At 44.2% G+C, this 24,338-nt stretch overlaps 1 protein-coding gene and 1 pseudogene across 2 annotated transcripts; both read right to left on the bottom strand.

Annotated features, from left to right (window-relative positions):
- Positions 1–3,432: 3,432 nt before the first annotated feature.
- LOC310794943 (cyclin-Q pseudogene) lies at positions 3,433–4,828 on the bottom strand (annotated as a pseudogene). Its single transcript, XR_014553962.1, has 2 exons — positions 4,681–4,828; positions 3,433–3,620 (listed from the first exon to the last, which is right to left on the bottom strand). The product of XR_014553962.1 is annotated as a cyclin-Q pseudogene (transcript).
- A 7,973-nt stretch (positions 4,829–12,801) lies between these two features.
- LOC310794809 (calpain-2 catalytic subunit-like) lies at positions 12,802–22,711 on the bottom strand. Its single transcript, XM_083656861.1, has 20 exons — positions 22,327–22,711; positions 19,996–20,065; positions 19,236–19,354; positions 18,388–18,521; positions 18,082–18,250; positions 17,856–17,939; positions 17,674–17,759; positions 17,495–17,569; positions 17,105–17,265; positions 16,833–17,002; positions 16,318–16,529; positions 16,093–16,129; positions 15,513–15,581; positions 15,346–15,403; positions 15,177–15,241; positions 14,614–14,682; positions 14,434–14,512; positions 13,594–13,710; positions 13,419–13,477; positions 12,802–13,318 (listed from the first exon to the last, which is right to left on the bottom strand). Exons 1-20 carry the CDS (start codon positions 22,561–22,563, stop codon positions 13,295–13,297), a joined length of 2,094 nt encoding a protein of 697 aa, XP_083512987.1. The 5' UTR covers positions 22,564–22,711; the 3' UTR covers positions 12,802–13,294.
- Positions 22,712–24,338: the final 1,627 nt, after the last annotated feature.

Genomic DNA, 24,338 nt, shown 5'->3' with positions numbered 1-24,338 from the left:
CGCGGGTAAGCTATCTAGCCTTTATATATATCTATGTTTGGTATGACCCCAGCGTGATTTCTAACCCCACATATGATAAGCAATAACCACGCCCTGTGGCGCCGGGATTGGCCAGGAGCAGCACTGGAGGGCACGCAGCCCAGCGATTTCATGAACCAACTGAATAGCTCTTGAGAACGGACAGCGATTTCGAGAGCGGACATTGAGAGCGGACATTGAAATTAATTATGGTCACCTACCTTCCTTAGCATAGTAATAATAATAAGCATAATAATTGTAATCTACACAATGTACACAATCTACAAAAACATGCAATAATATAAACGGTGTTGTGTTCACGTTCATAGATAGCTCATATAGTATAATATATATATATATAATATATATAGTATATATAACCACCCACTGCTGGTCAGACCAATCAGAGGACATTCTGAGAGACTGCTTCGACCAAACAGCATGGGAAGAGTTCAAGGCTGCAGGAGACCTGGACGAGTATGCAGACACAGTAACAGGCTTCATTAAAAAATGCACAGAGGACATAATCCCCCAAAAAATAATCAAAATAATGCCAAACCAGAAGCCCTGGATCAATAGTGACGTCCGGGCAGCCCTCCACGCCAGGACCACCGCCTTCAACTCCGGAACACCAGAGGAATACAAACAGACAAGATATGCCCTCCGAAGCACTTTAAAAAGAGCACGGAGAGAATATGGCAGGCAGCTGGAAGCAAAACTGGACTCAAACAACCCCAAACACCTGTGGAGAGGACTCCACGCTGCCACTGACTTTAAAGGGGCAAAACAGCAAAACAACAACGAGTCACCCACCCTGCCAGACGAACTCAACGCGTTCTACGCCAGGTTCGACCCCTCTGCCAGAGCGCCTCCCCTCCTCCCCCCCCCCTCTCCCACCCCTCTCCTCCTCTCCCACCCCTCTCCTCCTCTCCTCCCCCCCATCACCCCCACCACCACCCCCCCCTCCCTCCTCCTCTCCTCCCAACCCTCCCCCCCTCCTCTCCTCCCCCCCCTGCCACCTCTTCTCCTCCCCCCCCTGCCACCTCTCTCCCCACACCACACCTCCCCTCCTCTTCTCCCCCCCCTGCCACCTCCTCTCCTCCCCCCCCTGCCACCTCTCTCCCCCCACCACCCTCCTCTCCCCCCCCCCCACCACCACCACTCCCCCCCTCCGCCCCTCCGCCCCCCCACCACCCCTCCTCTCCCCCCCACCTCCCCTCTTCCCCCCTCCCCCCCACCCCTCAGCACCCCCTCCCATCCCCACCTAACCACCAACCCCCCCCACCTCCCCCCCCCCCACAGACCCAGACCGCCCTCTCACCATCACTGAGGAGGAGGTGCGCCGGTCGTTCCTGCGTATCAACCCACGCAAGGCGGCCGGCCCGGACGGCATCCCCGGGCGGGTCCTCAAGGCCTGCGCCCACCAGCTGGCAGCCGTGTACACAGACATCTTCAACCAGTCCCTCTCCCTCCGACGAGTTCCCTCCTGCTTCAAGGCAGCAACAATCATCCCCATCCCCAAACAGCAAAAAGTGACCAGCCTCAATGACTGGCGCCCTATAGCCCTCACACCAATAGCCAGCAAGTGCCTTGAAAAGCTGGTCATATCAAAGATCCGTCCCACACTCCCCCCGGACCACGACCCGCTGCAGTTTGCATACCGCCCCAACAGGAGCACAGCGGATGCAGTGGCACACGTGCTCCACACCGCCCTGTCCCACCTGGAGGGGAAGGACACCTATGTGAGAATGCTGTTCGTGGACTACAGCTCAGCATTCAACACCATAGTACCCTCCAGGCTGGTAAGCAAACTCAGGGACCTGGGACTAAACACAGCGATGTGCGACTGGATCCTGGATTTCCTGACAGACCGCCGCCAGGTGGTGAGGGTGGGCAACCTCACCTCCTCCCCGCTGACCATCAGCATAGGAGCACCCCAGGGGTGCGTCTCCAGCCCCTTCTGGTACGACCTCTACACCCACGACTGCGTGGCGACTCAAACTTCAAACACCATCGTGAAGTTTGCAGACGACACAGCAGTCGTGGGGCTGATCTCGGGGGGCGACGAGACGGCCTACAGAGAGGAGGTGAGGGTCCTGGAACAATGGTGCCAGGACAACCACCTCTCTCTGAACGTCTCCAAGACCAAGGAGATCATTGTGGACTACAGGAGAGGGGGGGGGCACACACCCCCCAATCACCATCAACGGCACAGTGGTGGAAAGGGTGGACAGCTTCAAGTACCTGGGAGTCAACATCCACCAGGACCTGACCTGGGCCGGCCACACCGCCACTGTTGTCAAAAAGGCCCAACAGCGAATACACGGACTCAGGCGCCTGAAGAAGTTTGGGCTAAGGAAAGAAATCCTCAGGGACTTCTACAGAGGCACCATTGAAAGCCTGCTGACTGGCTGCTTCACCGCCTGGTACGGGAACTGTACCACCATGGACCGCAGGGCGCTACGGAGGGTGAGGCGCGCGGCCCAGCACGTAACAGGAGACGAGTTGCCAGAACTGCACGAACTGTATAACCAGCGGTGCCTCAGGAGGTCCCTGAAGATCATCAAAGACACAAACCATCCCCACAACAGCCTGTTCTCCCTGTTACCCTCAGGGAGGAGATACAGGGTTCCAAAAGCACGCACAAATCGCTTGAGGAACAGTTTCTTCCCGCAGGCCACGAGACTCCTTAACATACACAAATAGTGTAGTAGTCGTACCGTACCGTACTGCAGCTGCTACCATTATGTATGCCTAATGTTTAATTGTATGTCTAACAAGGTACATGCTATTTGCACCTGTATGTCAATTACGTCGAATTTAAAATGTCTGAACACGTCTAACGTATGCACAATGCCTAATGTTTAATTGTATGTTTAATAAGGTACATGCTACTTGCACTGTATGTCAAATACGTCGAAGTAAAATGTCCGAACACGTCTAACGTATGCACATGACGTGCACCTATGTGCAATGAATATGCCACTGACTTGTCTTATCGCTATTCTGCCGCATTGCCTATTGCTGCATAGTATTGCTTATTGATGCCTATTTCTTATTGCCTATTGCTCATTGCTTGTTGCCTATTTGTACTATGTCGTAAACGGAGTCCACAGCACAAGAATTTCACACGTGATACTTGTACCATGGAGTGACAATAAAAATCTTGAATCTTGAATCTTGAATCTATAATGTATCATATCGTTAATTTCAAGCTCAATTCTTACCCAGAGAAAAGGTACAGCACTGAAAATGTAACAAGCAATAGTTTTTTAAACATCTTTATTTTAAAAGATGAAAAACCCCAGGTGCTTTAGTCCCAAGCTTCAATGCTCCTGGCCAATCCCGGCACCACAGGGCGTGGTTATTGCTTATCCTATGTGGGGTTAGAAATCACGCATGACCCCACGCTTGTTACCTGTGGCTCACGTTGATGATGTCACGGGTCCTGAGGTGCTGCTCCTCCACTTTGCCGGCCAGATACACGCAGCTCATGGCCACCAGGTAGGGCTCGTACGAGCGCACGCTCACGCCCTCGAAGAAACGGTGGTACAACACACACGCCGTGGCCACGGGCACCGAGCGCATGCCCAGCTTCACTCCTGAGAGAGGGGAGGGAGAGAGGTAGAGGAGTTGAAGGCTCATCTTCATCTTTTGTCATGTTCATTCATTCACACATTATGAAAGTTCTATCCTAATACTGAGCGCAGGGAGCGTTTTGTGTGTGCTTTGTTTTGTTTTCCTCTGCAGTCGCGTGCAGTACAGTTCAGGACGCAACGATCACATGGACGGTAGGCAGCTGGTTTTGTCTGTTCGATGTTGTTGATTGTTCACACTGTAAACATGAAAGCCAGATTCATCTAACTGGTTTAGCAAATGAACTCTCTCAAGTATCAAAGCCAGATTATTGGCAATTCTGGCAGCAGCGGAGTTTGAAGATCCGCCTGGCAGAAGAAGAGGTAGGAGAGGAGTGACATTGACGAGCAGCGCACTTTTCCTCCAAATGTTGGACTTTTCTCAGCTTGAGATGCCCAGAGCGCCCCCCGCCCAAAAACACTAGCCGCCAAGAGCGCTTAAACACCAAATAGTTCCTACATGAAACTGCTCACAACAAAGTCTGTGCATTATATTGAGTAACCGGGTCATGATTTCTGGAAAGAGACAATGCTGTTGAATAAAAAAAAAAAAAATGTTTTGGTGCTTCGAGCACCACAAGCTGAGTGCCATCCAGTTCCATTGTATTGAAGAGAAGGCAGACATCTCTGCGGCCGATAATCTCCAAAACTCAGGCAACTATCCCAAAACGATATAGATGGATAAATAGCACTACAGCCAGGTGAGAGGAAAAATATGTATTTTGGATTTTAGGGTGAGCTATCCTTTTAATACATTATTATTGTTTTAACTTTTACTTTGGTGTATCACTCCCCTCATTTGTTACACCAGGCTCAAGGAAGTAACAAACAAGGCGAGTGTCTCATACAAGACAGAACATATTGGGTCTATTATCATTGGTCACATAATATTGTCAGTCAGCATCAATATGTACTTGATTTCTTATACAGATTTATGGCACAGAGCAACACACAACACACAGAGAAACACACATCACTCACTCTCCCACATCCACACACACCTATTTGTTAACGGTGGTTAACCTACCTGTCTCCATGATGAACCGACAAACGCGGAAGTGTGTTTTGATGTCCCGGGCAGCATCAGTCTCTGCACCCTCACCCGAGCCTCTCCTGCCAGCCAGCCACGTCGGTCCACCCGGCGTGCCAGCCAACCGAGAGGACGGTCCCTCCATGCTGTTTTTGTGGCCAGTGTCAAATGAGCAGGAATTTCTGAGCAGGAATTTCTTACTTCCGGCCAGGATTTTTCAGAATAAAAGCGATCATTCAAACTCGATAAAATACACAAATTTAAGTGATATCACACAAATTGAATAACAATACACATGGAAAAGGTTATATTCCATTTAGATCTATATATCCTTTGGTATTGTAGTACTAACTACTTCTATATTATTATATTAAGCTTGCTCCAATCAGTCAGAACACAATGAAAACGCTCCGATTTCGAATAAAGATTAAAAATCTAAAGTCAATTGTTCCAGGGCAAACTCACTTGATCCATGTAGAGACATAGCCCAGCTATCATAGCGAAGTCATCTTGAGGCTGGATGGGTGTCAATTTTTCTGTTTTGGACATGTATGTACAGTGTCAAGTGAGCAGGAATTTTATAGCTGTCCGCTCCCATTCAGAACACAATGAAAACGCTCCGATTTTGAATAAAGATTAAAAATCTAAAGTCAATTGTTCCAGGGCAAACTCACTTGATCCATGTAGAGACATAGCCCAGCTATCATAAGGAAGTCATCTTGAGGCTGGATGGGTGTCAATTTTTCTGTTTTGGACATGTATGTACAGTGTCAAGTGAGCAGGAATTTCATAGCTGTCCGCTCCCATTCAGAACACAATGAAAACGCTCCGATTTCGAATAAAGATTAAAAATCTAAAGTCAATTGTTCCAGGGCAAACTCACTTGATCCATGTAGAGACATAGCCCAGCTATCATAGCCAAGTCATCTTGAGGCTGGATGGGTGTCAATTTTTCTGTTTTGGACATGTATGTACAGTGTCAAGTGAGCAGGAATTTTATAGCTGTCCGCTCCCATTCAGAACACAATGAAAACGCTCCGATTTTGAATAAAGATTAAAAATCTAAAGTCAATTGTTCCAGGGCAAACTCACTTGATCCATGTAGAGACATAGCCCAGCTATCATAAGGAAGTCATCTTGAGGCTGGATGGGTGTCAATTTTTCTGTTTTGGACATGTATGTACAGTGTCAAGTGAGCAGGAATTTCATAGCTGTCCGCTCCCATTCAGAACACAATGAAAACGCTCCGATTTCGAATAAAGATTAAAAATCTAAAGTCAATTGTTCCAGGGCAAACTCACTTGATCCATGTAGAGACATAGCCCAGCTATCATAGCCAAGTCATCTTGAGGCTGGATGGGTGTCAATTTTTCTGTTTTGGACATGTATGTACAGTGTCAAGTGAGCAGGAATTTTATAGCTGTCCGCTCCCATTCAGAACACAATGAAAACGCTCCGATTTTGAATAAAGATTAAAAATCTAAAGTCAATTGTTCCAGGGCAAACTCACTTGATCCATGTAGAGACATAGCCCAGCTATCATAGCGAAGTCATCTTGAGGCTGGATGGGTGTCAATTTTTCTGTTTTGGACATGTATGTACAGTGTCAAGTGAGCAGGAATTTTATAGCTGTCCGCTCCCATTCAGAACACAATGAAAACGCTCCGAATTCGAATAAAGATTAAAAATCTAAAGTCAATTGTTCCAGGGCAAACTCACTTGATCCATGTAGAGACATAGCCCAGCTATCATAGCGAAGTCATCTTGAGGCTGGATGGGTGTCAATTTTTCTGTTTTGGACATGTATGTACAGTGTCAAGTGAGCAGGAATTTTATAGCTGTCCGCTCCCATTCAGAACACAATGAAAACGCTCCGATTTCGAATAAAGATTAAAAATCTAAAGTCAATTGTTCCAGGGCAAACTCACTTGATCCATGTAGAGACATAGCCCAGCTATCATAGCGAAGTCATCTTGAGGCTGGATGGGTGTCAATTTTTCTGTTTTGGACATGTATGTACAGTGTCAAGTGAGCAGGAATTTTATAGCTGTCCGCTCCCATTCAGAACACAATGAAAACGCTCCGATTTTGAATAAAGATTAAAAATCTAAAGTCAATTGTTCCAGGGCAAACTCACTTGATCCATGTAGAGACATAGCCCAGCTATCATAGCGAAGTCATCTTGAGGCTGGATGGGTGTCAATTTTTCTGTTTTGGACATGTATGTACAGTGTCAAGTGAGCAGGAATTTTATAGCTGTCCGCTCCCATTCAGAACACAATGAAAACGCTCCGATTTTGAATAAAGATTAAAAATCTAAAGTCAATTGTTCCAGGGCAAACTCACTTGATCCATGTAGAGACATAGCCCAGCTATCATAGCGAAGTCATCTTGAGGCTGGATGGGTGTCAATTTTTCTGTTTTGGACATGTATGTACAGTGTCAAGTGAGCAGGAATTTTATAGCTGTCCGCTCCCATTCAGAACACAATGAAAACGCTCCGAATTCGAATAAAGATTAAAAATCTAAAGTCAATTGTTCCAGGGCAAACTCACTTGATCCATGTAGAGACATAGCCCAGCTATCATAGCGAAGTCATCTTGAGGCTGGATGGGTGTCAATTTTTCTGTTTTGGACATGTATGTACAGTGTCAAGTGAGCAGGAATTTTATAGCTGTCCGCTCCCATTCAGAACACAATGAAAACGCTCCGATTTCGAATAAAGATTAAAAATCTAAAGTCAATTGTTCCAGGGCAAACTCACTTGATCCATGTAGAGACATAGCCCAGCTATCATAGCGAAGTCATCTTGAGGCTGGATGGGTGTCAATTTTTCTGTTTTGGACATGTATGTACAGTGTCAAGTGAGCAGGAATTTTATAGCTGTCCGCTCCCATTCAGAACACAATGAAAACGCTCCGATTTTGAATAAAGATTAAAAATCTAAAGTCAATTGTTCCAGGGCAAACTCACTTGATCCATGTAGAGACATAGCCCAGCTATCATAGCGAAGTCATCTTGACTTCACATAGAGGGATGTTCTTATTACCCAGCCACTGTCAGCGTGCATTATATCAAATCCCCTGCCCCAAAATCACATCCAGTCAAGAACATATAGGTCGGCCTGGAAAAAGATGGGATTTTACAATGGAAAGCGTGTAGGAACCCTGCCAATCATCTCACATATTCTGATATGTGTGGCTGTGAAGAACAACCTTCATCTACAGTATACAGTGATATGACCTAGTTAGCAGGGGCAAGATGTCTATATGTGTGTAAATCATATTAAACATCAAAAAAGATCTTCAAAACAAATCAAGGTCTGGAAAAAGTAGGGACTTTTTTTAATTGAAAATGTGTAAGAACCCTGGCCTATAGTGGCTAGAATGAAAACAGGAAGGCGAGAGTCCTGAGGACTGGATTGAGAACTACTGCGCTATATTGGGTACCAATAGTCACCATAAAGTGTTCATCAAAAGAAGCTTAATTATGAGATTTAGATCAAACCCTCATATAGTGTCTTTGAAGTGCAGAAGCTTCAAAATGTCATCTAGTCAAAAACATTACATGTTTGCTTCAATCAAAGGTCTATCCTTTTTTAATTTTTTTTTTTTTTTTTTTTACCTTTATTTATACAGGGGGAGTCTCACTGAGAGCAATGCTCTCTTCTTCAGGAGTGCCCTGTTCACATTCACACACACATCCATACCTGGAAGCTGACCAGTACCATCACAGTCTGATCTGCTGGCCACTGATCAGCTCCACTGGAGCAGTTGGGGTTAAGGGCCTTGCTCAAGGGCACCTCATAGGGCGAGTGCAATGTCATTAAGACTTATGCAATAGCATTGGGGCAGGTGCAATATTAAGAAGGCATGTTTGTGTAATCTCAATACCTCATATCATCCCCTCGTCTTATAGTCTTATATTTACCTCTGTGTCACCACAGGGACACCACTGTGTCTCAGTCCAATACGTGTGTTGCTGTTGGGCATGTTCTGTATTAGTGTCTCAGTGTAGCTCTGTTTTGTTTGGTTGACTTGTACTGTACTGGTTGTGATTGCAGCTGTCCGCAGTAATTTTCCCCTCTGGGACAATAAAGTTGATCTTATCAGTTTTCCCTTAGCGGTTCCTTCACCTCGGTCCTAAAATGACCTTGTGCAGTTAGATACAGCAGCCAGCAGGGGCTCTCAACCTTTTGTAGCTTCAGGCCCACTTCTGATTGTTAAAAAACTCCAGAGGACCACCTTCCCGAAATGAATAAGAGAGGGGCGGGGAAAACAAACAAACATGACATGACAAAAAAAGGAGAAAAAATAAACTGGACTATGTTATGCCACTGTCAGCTGCGTCACGTGGTGATATTCAAACAGGAACGCTTTGACAAAATTGCTTCAAATCTGGCTCAAACGTTCAGTTGGACTCAAGGATGAACTGATTCTATTTTAGTGGCCAAAGGTCAAAGTTCAAGGTCACTGCGGACCCTGGAGCACTTCAACCCCTATGTAGCTAACATGTCAGACATCGCTCTTTAAAGCTAATGTAAATACTCTTTGCGGTTGAGCCTAATTTCATTAAGATATCTTCATGTGAGAGATCAAGAGACCCATTTGAAAATAGTCATGCCCATTTACCTTAGTCAAAAATGGTGCAGAATTTAGAGCTATTTTACCCCTGCTTCCCAAAGAGCTAGCATAACATGTCTGGTGCCTACGTATTCACGTGGATGTCTAGTTTATGACAATACCAGAGGCTGCATTCTAGCTTAAAAACTGAGCTTGCGAGAGCTCATCAAACAACTGCCCACTATGGGTTACTAATCATAGACTTACTAGTCTCATTTTGTTCTAAATAAATGATGATGTAATCTGTGAAAAATAATAAAAATGTCATTATAAAAAAAAAACAACTGCCCACTCAGATTTTCTTTTGGGGGGAAGAAATGCAAAATTCATGGCGGTCATTCGTAGTAGAGCATCACTCCCCTTTTCAAACATGTGAAAATGAAATGCTGTTAGTTATTAATAGGCATCTCACACGGAATGTCGCCCCCTCAGAATTTTGCCTTGCATGACGCCCCTGTGTGGGGGAGCAGCATGCCCCTGCACTCCCCTAGATTTGGGCTAAGCCCCAAATGTTTACGTCTGGCTCCACCCCTGGTGATGCACGACATACCCAGTGGTCTAGAATATAGTACACCTGCTGCTAAGACGCACCGTTCACATGTCACTCACCATACGCTGCCGGGCTAGTCAACAAATCCGGTCAGATTAAAAATAGCAACAATAACCAAAAAAAACAAAACAACACTCACCACAATGGAGACAATGTGCGGCTCCGTCCAGATGATTCAGATAGTGCTAAATCGTCTAAATGTGTGAGGGGTAGTGGTGCAGTGAAGAGGCAGCTCTCTCTGCTCCACTGCAGGAAAGCCCAGCCCCCACCAGGAGGATCAATCAATAAAACAGGCCTGGTTGACGCACATGTCGTGACAACGCATTTTCTGAGCAATCCAATGTACCACAGTGAAGTTTAAGAATATATCTGAATCTCTATATCTTTGCATGTGTGTGTGTGTGTGTGTGTGTGTGTGTGTGTGTGTGTGTGTGTGTGTGTGTGTGTGTGTGTGTGTGTGTGTGTGCGTGTGCGTGTGCGTGTGCAAGACAAACCTTAAACCAGCCAACTTGCAACAAGGTAAACTGGGGGTAAGACGCCCCCTTAAGAACAATGTCTATTTTCTATATATATTTTGAATGTCAATATAATATGTACACAAGAAGTACGCTTAAGTAAACACTTTTAGAGGGTTATTGAATCACAACAGACTACAACTACTACAACCTTATTATAAAACTAACTGTAAAATCTTGTAAGGGGGCATCCCCTTACTGAGGGAAGACCAGGGGGGATGTTGCTTCAAGAGTGAGTTTGTCTTACCCCAGTTTACCCAATGTCTCCTATCTTAAAGAAGTCCATTTTAACCCATAGAAAAATTGTTCCTGAAATGAATAATGGCAATTCCATTACTTTGTGTCATGTCTGACACAATAACCAACCGTGTTGACTGACATGCACAATTCAGGGCTAAAACACCCAACAAACAAAAACAAAACAAAAACAGATTCAAGCCTATTTTACACACTTTTATTTTGAAGGCAACATTGCTCTCTGGCTGGCTCTGTCTGTAGGTGGCAGTCTAGCTATAAACTTCTATGTGTTTATGTGTGTGTGTGTGTGTGTGTGTGTGTGTGTGTGTGTGTGTGTGTGTGTGTGTGTGTGTGTGTGTGTGTGTGTGTGTGTGTGTGTGTGTGTGTGTGTGTGTGTGTGTGTGTGTGTGTGTGTGTGTGTGTGTGAACTCACTTAGCAGTGAGTTCACACACTGTCGTACTTTAAGTTTTATTATCTAGTTTTTGTCAACGATATTCACAAAAACTAAATTATTACTAAATCATGTCTCCAGGTCAAGATGCAGTTCTTTAAAATAATTAGCATTATTGTGGATATAGTCTTTTTATGTGAATAACATTTTGGGTGAAGCAAGATTTAGCTGTATTTCAAGAAAAGTGGCAGCAGTGGAGAAGCTAGTGTAGAAGTGAGTGACTAAGCTAATAACCATAAAAGGACAAATAATTGACCAAAATCTCTAAATAAATATACAGTATTTACCCTAATGAGAAAAGGAGCACAATATTGATGATTACAACTGAATAATGACATCACAACAGTCTAATCCTAATGTTAATTTAAAATGAGATATTCCTCTAAATCTGGCTTCAAATGGCCAACATTTTAGAAATAGCTAAATGGACCTTTGGTCGCTGCTGAATGTCGCCCCCCTCAGAATTTTGTCTTGCATGACGCCCCCCTGGGCCCTGTTCTGAAACACATGGACCGAGATGACACCACTCAATGGAATGTCAGTATGTCACACATTCCTCTACCCACACCACAGGCACCGTGCAGGCGAAATCTCTGAAACACCTCTAAGTGTGTTTGTGTCTGTGTGACTGTTTTAGTTCTTGAGGTGCATGGCTGAAATAGATTGAAATTTAGTTCCTATTAAAAGTCTGCTATAGCCTACTGTGAGGCATCCAAGAAAGGGCATACTGTTAGGTACTGTATGTGTTATTTCATGGGATAATGGTGATATGTACATCTGCAATGTTAGAAATATAATACAAAATCTCATGGCTGTAACAACACTGATCAGGAGGATGTTGACGAAAAGGACATTTTATTTTAAATAAACTGTTCACACACACAGCATTTATAACACTCACACTCTGACAGCTGTCTGCCACATAGTAGAGTAACTAACTACCACCAAGGTACCGCAAAATGGAATGAGCGGGTCTGTTCAGCCACCGCCTTGCCCTTTAGAACGATCTGAGCAAGGCCGGGCCTCATCATTTCAAAAGCCCCCCTACAGGCCCCGACACTAGAATGAAAAAAAAAAACACTCACAGTTTTAATTGCACAGTATTAACTCACTTGTCACTCCAGTCCAGGCTCCATTCCACTCCTTCCGAGTCGACCCCAGGGCGTTCGAACCCTGATCAGTTGCACCACGTCTCCACTGTCTGCGCTCCGCCTGGAGCAAGTGTCAACTAGTCTCAACCAGAAAAATGGAATACAAATGGTAAAAAAAACAAAAACAATACATAACAGGTTGTAGATTCTCACCCAAACCATATATTAGGGATTTTCACACTGCACTCCCTTAGCCCAGGGCTAACATAGCCCTGGCTAATAGAATGCTATGGGTGTGTATACCTGGATACTAGCTCACTAGGATTCTGTTAACCCCAGGCTAACGTAATTCCTTATCCCGGGGCAAAGTGCAGTGTGAAAAGCTCCATAGTGTCTTAAAGGGGCCATATTATGCATTTCTTAATTTTGTATCATATGCTGTTACAATCTTGGATGGTCATATTAAACGTGGGCTAAGCTTCAAATAAATAGGTGAAAGTGTTTAAATGTTACCCCCATGGTGCATGTGCTTGTGTGTGTGTGCATGAAGAGAGAGAAAGAAAGAGAGATCCCATATGGGCAGGAAGAGAACTAGTCTTTCAATGAATATGAATAGTCCAGAGGTCACAGTTTCTTTTTTAAATCTTGTTTAATTTGATACAGAAATTGTAGCAACAGTAGAGCAGAGCACAAGCACCAACTCATCTTTCATTCAAATTCTATTCAAATACAGTTCACACATACTGTACTTCAGAATATGCTTACAGGTATTTTTGACAATGTACAAAAAATTGTCAAACGTGGGTTTTATACATGTAGAAATGAATTGAAATAGTATATTTGGAACACTGGAAATACATGTTCTTCCTATACCTGCTGTTGACAGCATATCTGCAAATACTCTATATCCAAATACATGATCTTAGATTCTATTTTGAATGAATGCCATATAAACGTACAAAGACATTCTTGCCCAACTTGTTGTTGCATTTTCATATGTCAAGTATATATAAAAGTTGTATTTTATTTGATTTGATATAGCGACAATGACTGCAAACTTATAGATACATTTATGCAGCTTTCAAAAGTCAGCTCTTCTTCCACAGAATTCCTACAGGCATCCATGTGTGTCTGGTCTTCAGAGCTAGTTGAGTGCCAGGCACAACCACTGCAGATAGGAACAAAATCATCGTTAACAAAGTGAGCTCAATAAAGTGGGCGTGGCAACTAACCCGCAGCTTTGCGTTTTCTCCTCTCTTCTCGCTCACCTGCAGCAGATCCAGCTCGATCTTCCCCGAGTCGGCTCTGTCCAGAGTCTTGAACATCTCTGGTTGAGACACAGAAGAAGAGCGGTGAGCCAAAACGCATGCAGCTCTCATACAAATCGATACATCTGATGTGTTGTTCAAGCGGTCGCTGATGTGCTAATCTGTTGACACTTACTGAAGAGCATTTCCAGTCTGATGAGGCAGCCCACAAAGCAGTCAAAGTCTATGGCGTACTGAGTGTCGGCGTAGCGAGAAACAACGACCTGCAGCAGCGCGCTGTTGATCTGGAAGCCTTTGGGAGAAGCACATAGTCACCACACACATCATTCTCTCTAAGCAGGAAGGGCCAGTTTGTAGGCCTCGTCCTGGGGAAATAGTGTTTACACAGGTGTCATATTTAGAGGCAGGTACTGGATGTGGTTATGTTACACAGCCTCTCCCATGCTTGTTTTGCACCTGTGGCAAAGGTTAGCCCAATTGAGTATGAATAAGTCCCCCAACTGGTATATCCGGTCTTGTCAGTAACATCCCAACAGGTCAAGTCTACTCACCAGCTGGCTCTACAATGGTCAAACTTGAAAAGATAATATTTCAATTGCTGACATTCTTTGCTGCAAAGCTAGCTGAAGTCTTCAGGCAAAATACCCGAATAACAACCTTAATGTGACCCATATCTGTCAGTTTTACAACTAAGGATGCCGATGGTTGTTGGAACCATTTCTTTTAGAATAAACATGATCACACATGGGGGGTGGAGGTGGGGGGGGTTGGGGAATCAATTTAATTTAAATCAAATATTATTTATGCGTACATACAGTATGAACAGATGACCAGGCTACTATCACCTAACAAGCCTGAAGGGAATCTGAATGAGCAGTGTGTGAACATCACTACTGTATACAAATTAAATAATAATAATAACAACTTCCAACGTGGGCTATTTGGAGGATTTCATCGATGTGTGTTTGCTCACATGGTGACTGATGCTAACGATACCAACAGTGATGTTTGTTACCTGCTTTAGTAAGGGCGCCTCTCATCTCATGGGAACTCATGGTGCCAGAGTTGTCCGTGTCGTGACTCTTAAATATTTCCTGTACATACCAAACACTCAGTTAGATCTGAGAAAAACAGCTCTTCTATATGGTGAAAAAATGACCAACACTGATTTCAAACCGCATAAATCAGATCGTACCAGATATTTCTGGATTTTGCACCAAAGCTTGTGGAATTCCATCAGTCCCAACGTAGTGCTTCCATCTTTCTGGAGAATGTTAAGGTTTTTCTTTTTAAGTGGTTATTCTAAAGTAAAGTTAACCTGTGTGTTTTAGACACCCTCTCCACGCTATACATGCAGGCATGACCTATTGTAATTCATATGACAATATTATACAAGGTGTGAACTGGAACCAAAAATGGTTCTGTGATGCCATAGTAGAAGAACCATTTCTGGTTCCACAAATAACCTCCCAAGAACCTTTTAATATCCAAAAGAACCATTTAAAAAGTTATTGGATGTGGGTGATGGCATAACGGTGGACAACAACCAAACCTGTCCATAGTATATAGGGTGGTGAACTTTTTGTGGACCAACCGACAGACCGACAGAGTGACTTATAGAGCTGCTCAAATTTACATCTAAACATGCAGTGCATATAGTGCAGAAACGATTCTACGTGGAACCATAAATCTTTACAAATACACCATAATATACAAATATATATGCTATGCAAAGTGTTTGTTTAACCAGAAGGATACATCCAGTAGATTGACAATGTGGCGACCTGTCTCCAGGCTGAAGCCGTCCGTCTTGATGTCAGACCCTGAAGACAGTGATGGAACATTGCTCACACAGATTCCTCACATCATGGGAACTGAAAGGCTGTGTATGAATGATTCAAGCTGTTTAGTGTAGTAGGCTACTTACTCTGTGTGACAACTTTGTTCAAAATTTGAACCAGTTCAAAGACGGATATCTCCGAGTCCTGTTTAAGAAATGCATGTTTATTGGCTGAATTACGGTTATAATTCCAAGTTCCTGTTCAGTTAAATATCCCTTATTGTCAGTTCTGACTTTCCTCCACAAAAACTTACATTGCCAGCAACTTGCTTGAAGAGGTATTTGAAATGAGGATCCACATCATTCTCAGATATTTCCACATCCTGGGAATGAAAGACAATATTTATTTATTTATTTATTTATTTATTTATTTATTTATTTATTTATTTATTTATTTACTTACTTATTTATTTATTTATTTATTTATTTATTTATTTATTTATTTATTTATTTATTTTTTATTTATTTTTGTTTGTTTGTTTGTTTGTTTATTTATTTATTTATTTTAGATTTGGTCACATTTTGCACACAAATTAAGCTACATTCATGTACAATAGATTTATGCAAATGATAGTTCCATGGACTTTAACTTTATTCCATCTCCATTTAAATTGCTTGAATCACCTAACCTCATATTTGTAATTCAAACACAAATGTTAATATTATTAGCACACTCAATCTGTGTCTGTGAACTTGGCCTGTCAATTTAGCAACTTCAAAGTTATTAATTTACCAGTGAAACCAAAGTGAAACTGAAAACAAAGGAATGGAAATTAATAAAAAGAGGCTTTGGTATTTCACATTTAATGTATCTGATTCTGTAGATTGTCTTACCTCTTCGATTTCAGCATCAACATCTTCCTCCATTTCACTAAAAAAGGGAGATTACATTCAAAGTTAGCTGTGAGTGTGAATTCTGAACATCAAAATTCAACTCCTGACAAGGAGGTGACTTAGTTTTGTCCACTAGATGGCGGCATTAGCTCAGCTGTAGCAGCCCAGCCACTGAGGTCTATCTGGCATGGAAGACAACAAGCAGTAGGAGTAGATGTCAGTCACCTGGTGGCGGCCTGTTTCTCTGAGAACACCCTCAGAATGAAGCTGCCTTTCTTGTGCGGCTGAAAGGTGGAGGGCACGATGACGTACTCTCCCGGCGGCAGTCTGAAGCGGTCGCACACCTCGCGCGTGTTGATGAAGCTGCTGCTCCTCGCTACAGCGTTCTGCTGCAGGAGGACCTCTGGACCCAGGTGAACATTGCTCTGGCCTTTGTACTGAAGAGGAAGGGAACAGAAAGAAGGAATGGGAAGAGCTTCATGAGAAAACTACCAAAGATTTCACTGACTGTATCATAAGACACGGAACAATGGTGTTTTGTGGTGTTTTTTGTTTGTGGATTTATAACTTGAATAAGCAAACTGGCATGTGAAAACACGACGATACACACCTTCTCAGGAACCTATAAAAAAAAAGAAACAGGGAAAGAATTTAGGATGATCGATCTGTGATTACTTTAAAAAAAAAGGTCAAATGCAAAGTATTGATCTCATTTGAAATATCCAATAATTCTGTGGCACCTCATAGATGGCAAAGCCAATGGTCTCAAGGTCGCGACCAAGCCTCTTCAACCGTCGCCCGTCCTTCTGCATCAGCCCCACCAGGAAGGTGCACGCGTCCTCCCCATCCAGAGGGTCATCGTCCAGATCTTCCAGACGCACCAGAAACTGGGGATTGGAGGCGAACGTCGCTGCAACACAAAAAGCATCAACATTCAAAGTTCACCCTACGTGCTCATGCATACATCGCCTACGTGTTGCTAACGGATTAGACCGAGCTGCAGCTGCTTTACCTGCGTGATTGCGGCAGCCCCCGGCGGTGGAGCCCACCCTCCACATGCCTTCGTACTGGTAGTGGTTCCAGCGGCCGACCTCGTTACTGGTCAGCGTGTCCGGGGTCAAATTACAGATCTCCAGCTTGGAGAACTGCTTGATGAAGTCTGTGTAGGACATCCTGGGGAGAGGAGAGGAGATGAGCACCGTTTCTAAAATCACTTCTGGCCAATTAGAACTGAATTTCACCAAAGATAGATTCCTAGCACTTCTCTTCGACATGATTATGGTCACAGAAATATTATCGGGACAATGTAGGTCTGATCCCTGGTACTCTCGTCGCTATCGTCAGCTAAATCCCTAAATAGTAACATGAAATGTAAATTTGAAAGTCACGAGACTGGATTTACCAAAACTCTCCGTCCTCTGCAGTGTGATTCAGCTTTGATTTCTCATCTTCGCGGACGTAGTTCCATTCACTGGATCTGATTGTGATAAACAGCCATTGTTAGAGGAGAGAGCGCAACCCTGCGCCAACGCTGAACACTTGACACTGATGGTTTATGCATACAGGACCGGATGAACTCACCCGTCACTCCACGGCCCGGTCCACTCCACCTGACCCCACGGGTTCCTGATGCGGACCAGCTGAACAGGCCTGCCCTGGACATGGACCTGTGGGGAGAGAGCAACAGCAAGCAATGCATTCTGCATACAATGCACTGGTGAAACCCAACTAACATGAAGACCCAGCGAGAGACGAAGATATACCTCTTGTGCACCAGTGACGGAGTAAGCGTGCCCTTTCACAAGTTTAAGAGCTGTAACTGCCTCCGTCTCATAGGCACTGGTGATCTGACAGGACCAGAGACAAAACTTTAGATTTGTTTTCTGACATAGAGCTATCTATTATGAACGGTGTGTTTGGTAGCCAAATCGGCATGCAAATTTAAATTTGAAAATTGCAAATTGAAGAAAGAAGAAGAGAGAGACTCACATCTATGGAGCAGCCCATCAGGGAGCCCAGCCCCAGAGCTCTCTGGATGATCTTGAAGAGCTGTGGCGGAGCTTTGTCCAGCTGGTACATTTCTGAGATGCCTGCTGTGAAGTCCTCAAAGCCCTCGGTGGTGCTTCCTCCTGACAGGGCCTCATAGCAGCCATTCAACCTGTCAGACAGAGAGGAATTGCAGTAAGAATCAAATGTATTCACCAACTACACTTACAGTGTGTGTGTATTTACATATCAGTGTATGGCACTGTAGCACAGGATCTTTGAGAAAAAACTAAGAGGAGCAATCCATACTTGGCGTAGGCCTTCTCCAGCAGGGCACTCCAAAACTCAGAGCCCACCGCTGAGTGAACGAACAGCAGCTCCCCGTCTCTGGTGGGCAAACGGTCATCGACCACCACGTCGACCCACTGACCATACTGCCAGAACTGAGGATAGAATATAGTCCATAGTATCATCTCTACGCCATTTATGAACACTAGTGCAGCGCCCGTTCCCTTCCCTCCCCTTCCCCCCATTCACACATCATGTGCTCTCCCACTCTTCACCCCCCCCCCCCCCCCATCCTCCCCCTGCTTGCAGCGCTCACCCAATTGGTTGAATTGCATGAAGTCGATCGGATGAACGGTTCTCGAGTTGAACCACTTTTTGTGTTGCCAGTAGGTGGTGCTCTGACTATGTGTGTGTCTGAATTGCATGAAATATTCGGCACCGCACTCTGTCGGCTTCCCAGCAGCACAACTGCCACGTTGATCGGACGAATGGTTCTCGAGATAAACCGCTATTTGTGTTGCCAGTAGGTGGCGCTATGGCTATGCACGTGTCCGAAATTCGACACCGCACTCCGCCGGGTTCCCAGCAGCGCAATCCCAAAGTTTGAAGTAGATCGGACAACGGTTCTCGTGATAAATCGCTCTTTGTGTTGCTAGTAGGTGGCTCTATGAGTGACTAGTTGCGTGTCCAAATTTCACAAAATTCGGCACTGCACTCCGCCAGGTCCCCCACGCACTCCCCGAGTTTGAAGTTGATTTGACGAGTGGTTCTTGAGTCGAGATATGTGAAGGACAGACAGAAACACATACAGAATTGCCTTTATTAGATAGATGTGAATAATTTATCTTTAGCGATGAGGTGAGTCTAACCTGGAAGTGAAATATCCCAGCATAATCATCGGTGAAATTCTGTCCAGACGGCACCACACGACCCAGGATCTGCTGGTCTAGAGTCAGAGAGGCTATGGCAGCCAGGAGCCAGCAGTCACCTGAACAGTACGAGCAGATAGCTACATGACTGCATGCACTGAGATTGGGAAACATGTATTACCCAATGCAGCAACTGACAAGAGCAAGCAAACACCTAGGAGATAATTCCTAACAGAAGCATCATGCCCATTGAAACTGAGGGTGCAGATATACAGTATTTACCCTCATGAGAAAAGGAGCAAAAATATTGATGGTTAAAACTGAATAATGACATCACAACAGTCTAATCCTAATGTTAATTTAAAATGAGATATTCCTCTAAATCTGACTTCAAATGGCCAACATTTTAGAAATAGCTAAATGGACCGATTGATAGAGAAATCAATCAATCATGAGTGGGTTCAGCACACTTTATCTGGGCAGACTGATTGAATCATTGCAGATCTATTCAGACCTTAGGTCGGTGCCGATTTTTTTTAGCCGAATGTCGCCCCCTCAGAGTTTTGGCTTGCATGACACCCCTGATTCCTAATATGTTGCAATTTGACTTAGGAGCTTAAAGGCATCATTGGTGGAGTGCTTAGCAGTTCCCTTCTATAAACCCTAGGCAGCATCACACAACAGTTTGTTTGTTTGTTCATTCATTCATTCATTCATTCATTCATTCATTCATTCATTCAGTCTCTTTCCTCTGACTTACCCAGAGAACCCTGGCAGATATCTGTCCTTGTGGCTCCACCATCGATGAACTTTGGGGCGGGACACAATTCCTACAAAGAGCACAAATAACGGCTTACAATTTGACTATTTGAAAATCGTTTGGAGAAATATTTATTTATAGTTGTCGCACTTGTACTCGTACTTAACTAGATGCCTGGATGAAATAGTGGTGGAATCAATCAATATTTTTAGGTGAATAATTGGATAGAATTTTAATAATACCGGTAATAGTTGATCGCTCAAAGGTACTCAAAGCGCTTCACCTATCGGAGGGTGTGTATGTGTGTGTGTGTGTGTGTGTGTGTGTGTGTGTGTGTGTGTGTGTGTGTGTGTGTGTGTGGGGATGAGGGGGTTGGGAGTACCAGTTTGCACCAGTTCCGCTCACCACACATCAGCTATCATGGTGGAGAGTAGAGGAAAGAATGTGCCAATTAGATATTGATAATTAGATTAGCTCATCAGGAGGGATGATTAGGCGGCCATGATGGAAAGAAGGCCAGTGTGTGGGAATGTAGTCAGGGCACCGGGGTTACACCCCTACTCTTGCGAAGAGTGCCGATGGGATCTTTATTGACCACAGAGAGTCAGGACCTCGGTTTAACGTCTCATCCGAAGGACGGTGCTCACTCACAGGACAGAGCCCCTGTCTCTGCCCTGGGGCATTGGGGATGGGGATATTATTCATTAGGCCAGAGGGAAGAGCACCTCCTACTGGTGCTCCGACACCACTTCCATCTCCCATCCAAGGACAGATGACAGCCTTCCTCCAGCAAGACAGTGATGTAATGCAGAAGCCACTGGTGCTATGAATAAATCATGGCAAATGGATGCACTGTCCAATTACTGTAGCACAGTGCTCAGTTGACAGTCATAAAATACCAAGATGTTTCAAGCAAAGATGTCATTTATTCATGATGGCCTCAAGAGACAAATCGTCGCTGTCCCATGAAAACCCATCTCCAAAATGTCAACTTTTCATGTTCTTTTCAGTTTATCCAGTGGGCTTTGAAATGATAATTGAAAATAATGAAAATCACCAAAATAGAAACTGTGAGGTTATGAGCAAAAACAGCGAAATGCTGGAGCTGCTCTCTGCATTTAAGACTGATGTAGTGGACATGCAGAATGTTTGTTTTACACAAGCTTTTACATCCAGATGGCCTTTCTGTCTCCACAAAGCCTATAGTCGCTTAAAACCAGACGGTTGGCCCTCGCAATTTTCAAATGCTTCCTGCAAAACGTCTGTAATGCGAGCTGGGAAAACTTGGTCAAAACGGAAAGGGGAACTCAGGGGAAATAATGGGTGATGATAGGGGGATGTCCCGGATGTCCCGCCTAAAGGCAGGTGATTGGTCCAATCACCTGCATCGGTTCGAACTTCTTCCGGTCTGAAGCGTCCCCCCCCCCCCTTCCCCAACTTCCTTTGTCCATGTTCTGTGGGGCATGAATTACAGACTGTTTATGGTGCATTCGCAGGAGGTAGAAGAGACAGTCTGGTTTGAGAGACTCCACAAAGCCAGCCTCCTCCACTGTCAACGGGGTAGGTCTGTGAATGATCTTCAAAAGATATTTGACACTTTTGTTTCCAGCTTGAATGCTGCCAAGTCTAGAACACACTGACCCAGATCAAATGAATATGAATTTTGCTTTGGGGAATATAATATAATATACGTTAATATTATATAATAGAATATATAATAGAATATAATATATATATATATATATATATATATATATATATATATATATATATTTTCTTTTCTTTTTTAATTGAACAGGAAGGACTTCAGCACAAGTCATCTCAGAGAAAGCAGAGCAAGTCCTGACAGATCACAACATAGTATCAACAGCTTTTGTCATCATATCTCTGATATGATGGTGAATGGACGATAGCCTATTGCAGTGTTTTGGGTACAAATACGACCTGATTTCCAAACAATATCATCAGTGGGTTTTATCCTCACACGTTGTAGACCCAAATCTAAGTGAAAAGGAACTACTTAAAGCAACTCGATTTATACTTAATATATTTTCTTGTTATACTTTTCCTTGATTCATTTAAATTTTTAGACGTAAGGAGTCCTGCATGACTCATATCTTTAATTGTTTTCACCCCGCCCCTCCCGTGACTTGAGGAAAATATAACTGTATTACCAGATGAGTTAAAAACAAAAACAAAAAAAACAATACTCACTGACAAAGCACTGCCAAGCTCATCACTTACCTTACCCCTTAACTATAACACATGTTAATATTACTAATTATGTTTTTTATTGTCTTCAGTGTGACTGGTTCTCAGTGGGTTTCGTACCGTTGGCCTCTTCCAGACTACGCCCCTGGTCTTGGATGAGTATGGTCCCAGCTCATTGTAGCCCAGAGATTTGCTCTCAGCTGGGAAGCAGTCGTCCTCGAACAGTGCTCCCCTCTCCAGACAGCGCTGGCGCAGAGCCTGGTAGTCCTGCTGGGAGAACTTCGCCGCCTGCTGGTTGGTCCCAATGCCTTCCTCCCTGTCCCTCTTCTGGGCCAGATGACCTGCCGTGGACGTCATCCTCGCCTCTGAAGAAGATGTATGGTTGAAGTGTCTGAGGTGTCTTTAGGTCTGCAGGACTGGACTTCCCCGTTTGTGAGCTGAGTTCCTTCTCAGCCAGGCTCAGGTGAGGGGAAGGCAGGATGGCAGTGCAGACAGGGAGTGGTGACTGGACAGGTGAAGCAAACAGAGCAGCCAACAGCAGCCCTAAGCAAATGTGCCACTGTTGGCCCTGACCACAGCAGAAACACAAACAGGGCCACACCTAAAGGCAACCTAAACCACATCTCATGTTGTCTTTTGTGTGTGTGTGTGTGTGTGTGTGTGTGTGTGTGTGTGTGTGTGTGTGTGTGTGTGTGTGTGTGTGTGTATCTAGACAATAGGTAATTTGACTCCGGTATACGTTGCTCTAGTCTATACGTTGCCTACGGCCCAGGTGGGGTATCTCGTCAAAAGGGCCTTTCTGTGTGGAGTTTGCATGTTCTCCCCGTGCTCCCCTTTGGTTTGTCCATACAACATCGGTATGGACCCCCACTAAAAAACATGCAGAAGATAGTCATCTGGCCCGTGACGACAACGTTTGAAGTTGGTCCCCGGGCGCTGTACACAAGGAAGCTGCCCACTGTTCCTGGCCTGCCCCCCCCCGGAGGAAGGACAAGCCTGGATGGGTTAGAAGCAGAGACTATAATGTGCGCGCGCATCTCCTGAACTCAATCTATGTGAAATCTGGGATAAATAATTGATCAAGGACTGTATTCATTTTCTCCCACCCCCACCTTCCAAATAGAAAACAAAGGCAAATGCATTTTCTGGTTTTATATTTGACAGAGATACACACATTTCCATGGAAATTCTGGTACAATAAAATAGCCATTTTGAATGCAACTTGCATGCATTCAGGCATTAACACAAATGTGCAAGGCATTAACACAAATGTGCAAAAAGAGCAAAAAACAAACATTTGAGATGTTTTTCTCGTGGGATTAGAGGAGAATTATAGGGATACGGCCGAGCGTTGTGAAAGGCATGGAGGCATGTCATGAAGCAAGTGTTGTAATCAAAATGGATTAACAAAGAAATTGCAACACCTGATGAGTTTTGAGTCTGCAGGGCAGCCTATAATATTATGCAGCATACTCAATTATGCTCCATAGTATACCTTATATCGACACAACAAAACGAACCCTTAATCAAACAATTATCAAAGTGAAAACTCTGTTTGATTAGTTGGATTAGTCAGGGAGTGACATCACTATTGGAACATTGTTTGCTTTATCAAATTCAAGAGAGATGAATACATAATAACTAAGCCTCAAAAGTACCGTGTGAGCACATGATAAATAAGGATATTGCATTCAGTGAATCCGCCCTTGTTTAAGTTACAGATGGGTGTATCCAGACACTTACCACGCACCTCTAGGACTCTTCCAACTGCTGAGAGAGGGGGGGCCGGCTGGTGATGAGGTGCTGATACAGAGAAGATGCAGAGTGAAGAGACAAGCTACAGCAGCTGTAGGCTGCTCCGTGTTGCTGTCGACGGTACACAAAACACTGAGCAGAAGAATCATTTGCTCGTGATCTTAAATACTAATCTGAAATAGAACAGGCACTGCAGGCACACAACAAAATAACCAATGAGGAATTTGCAGAGGAGAACAACAGGAAAGTTTTGGTTTTAGTGGATTGTTTGATCTTTTCTTGACATGCTTCTGGACCACACACTGAACCATGTTTTTAAGTGAACCCAGTGGGCTCGTGGGGATGTGCTCTTACATGGCTAATTTGAGGTTATCCAT

This window comes from Poromitra crassiceps (assembly GCF_964638095.1).
Source record: "Poromitra crassiceps genome assembly, chromosome: 20".
Taxonomy (NCBI): Eukaryota; Metazoa; Chordata; class Actinopteri; order Beryciformes; family Melamphaidae; genus Poromitra; species Poromitra crassiceps.
This window is presented reverse-complemented; position numbering and strand designations above follow the sequence as displayed.

Bases quoted from the DNA above. Each gene is read 5' to 3' on its own strand.
- LOC310794809 (XM_083656861.1), bottom strand. From the start codon at position 22,563: ATGACGTCCACGGCAGGTCATCTGGCCCAGAAGAGGGACAGGGAGGAA. The intron at 15,404-15,512 runs GTAAGTTTTTGT...TTTCTTAAACAG, and splicing joins TCAAGCAAGTTGCTGGCAAT to GACTCGGAGATATCCGTCTT. The intron at 13,711-14,433 runs GTAACAAACATC...CTTCTCCCAAAG, and splicing joins AGGCGCCCTTACTAAAGCAG to GCTTCCAGATCAACAGCGCG.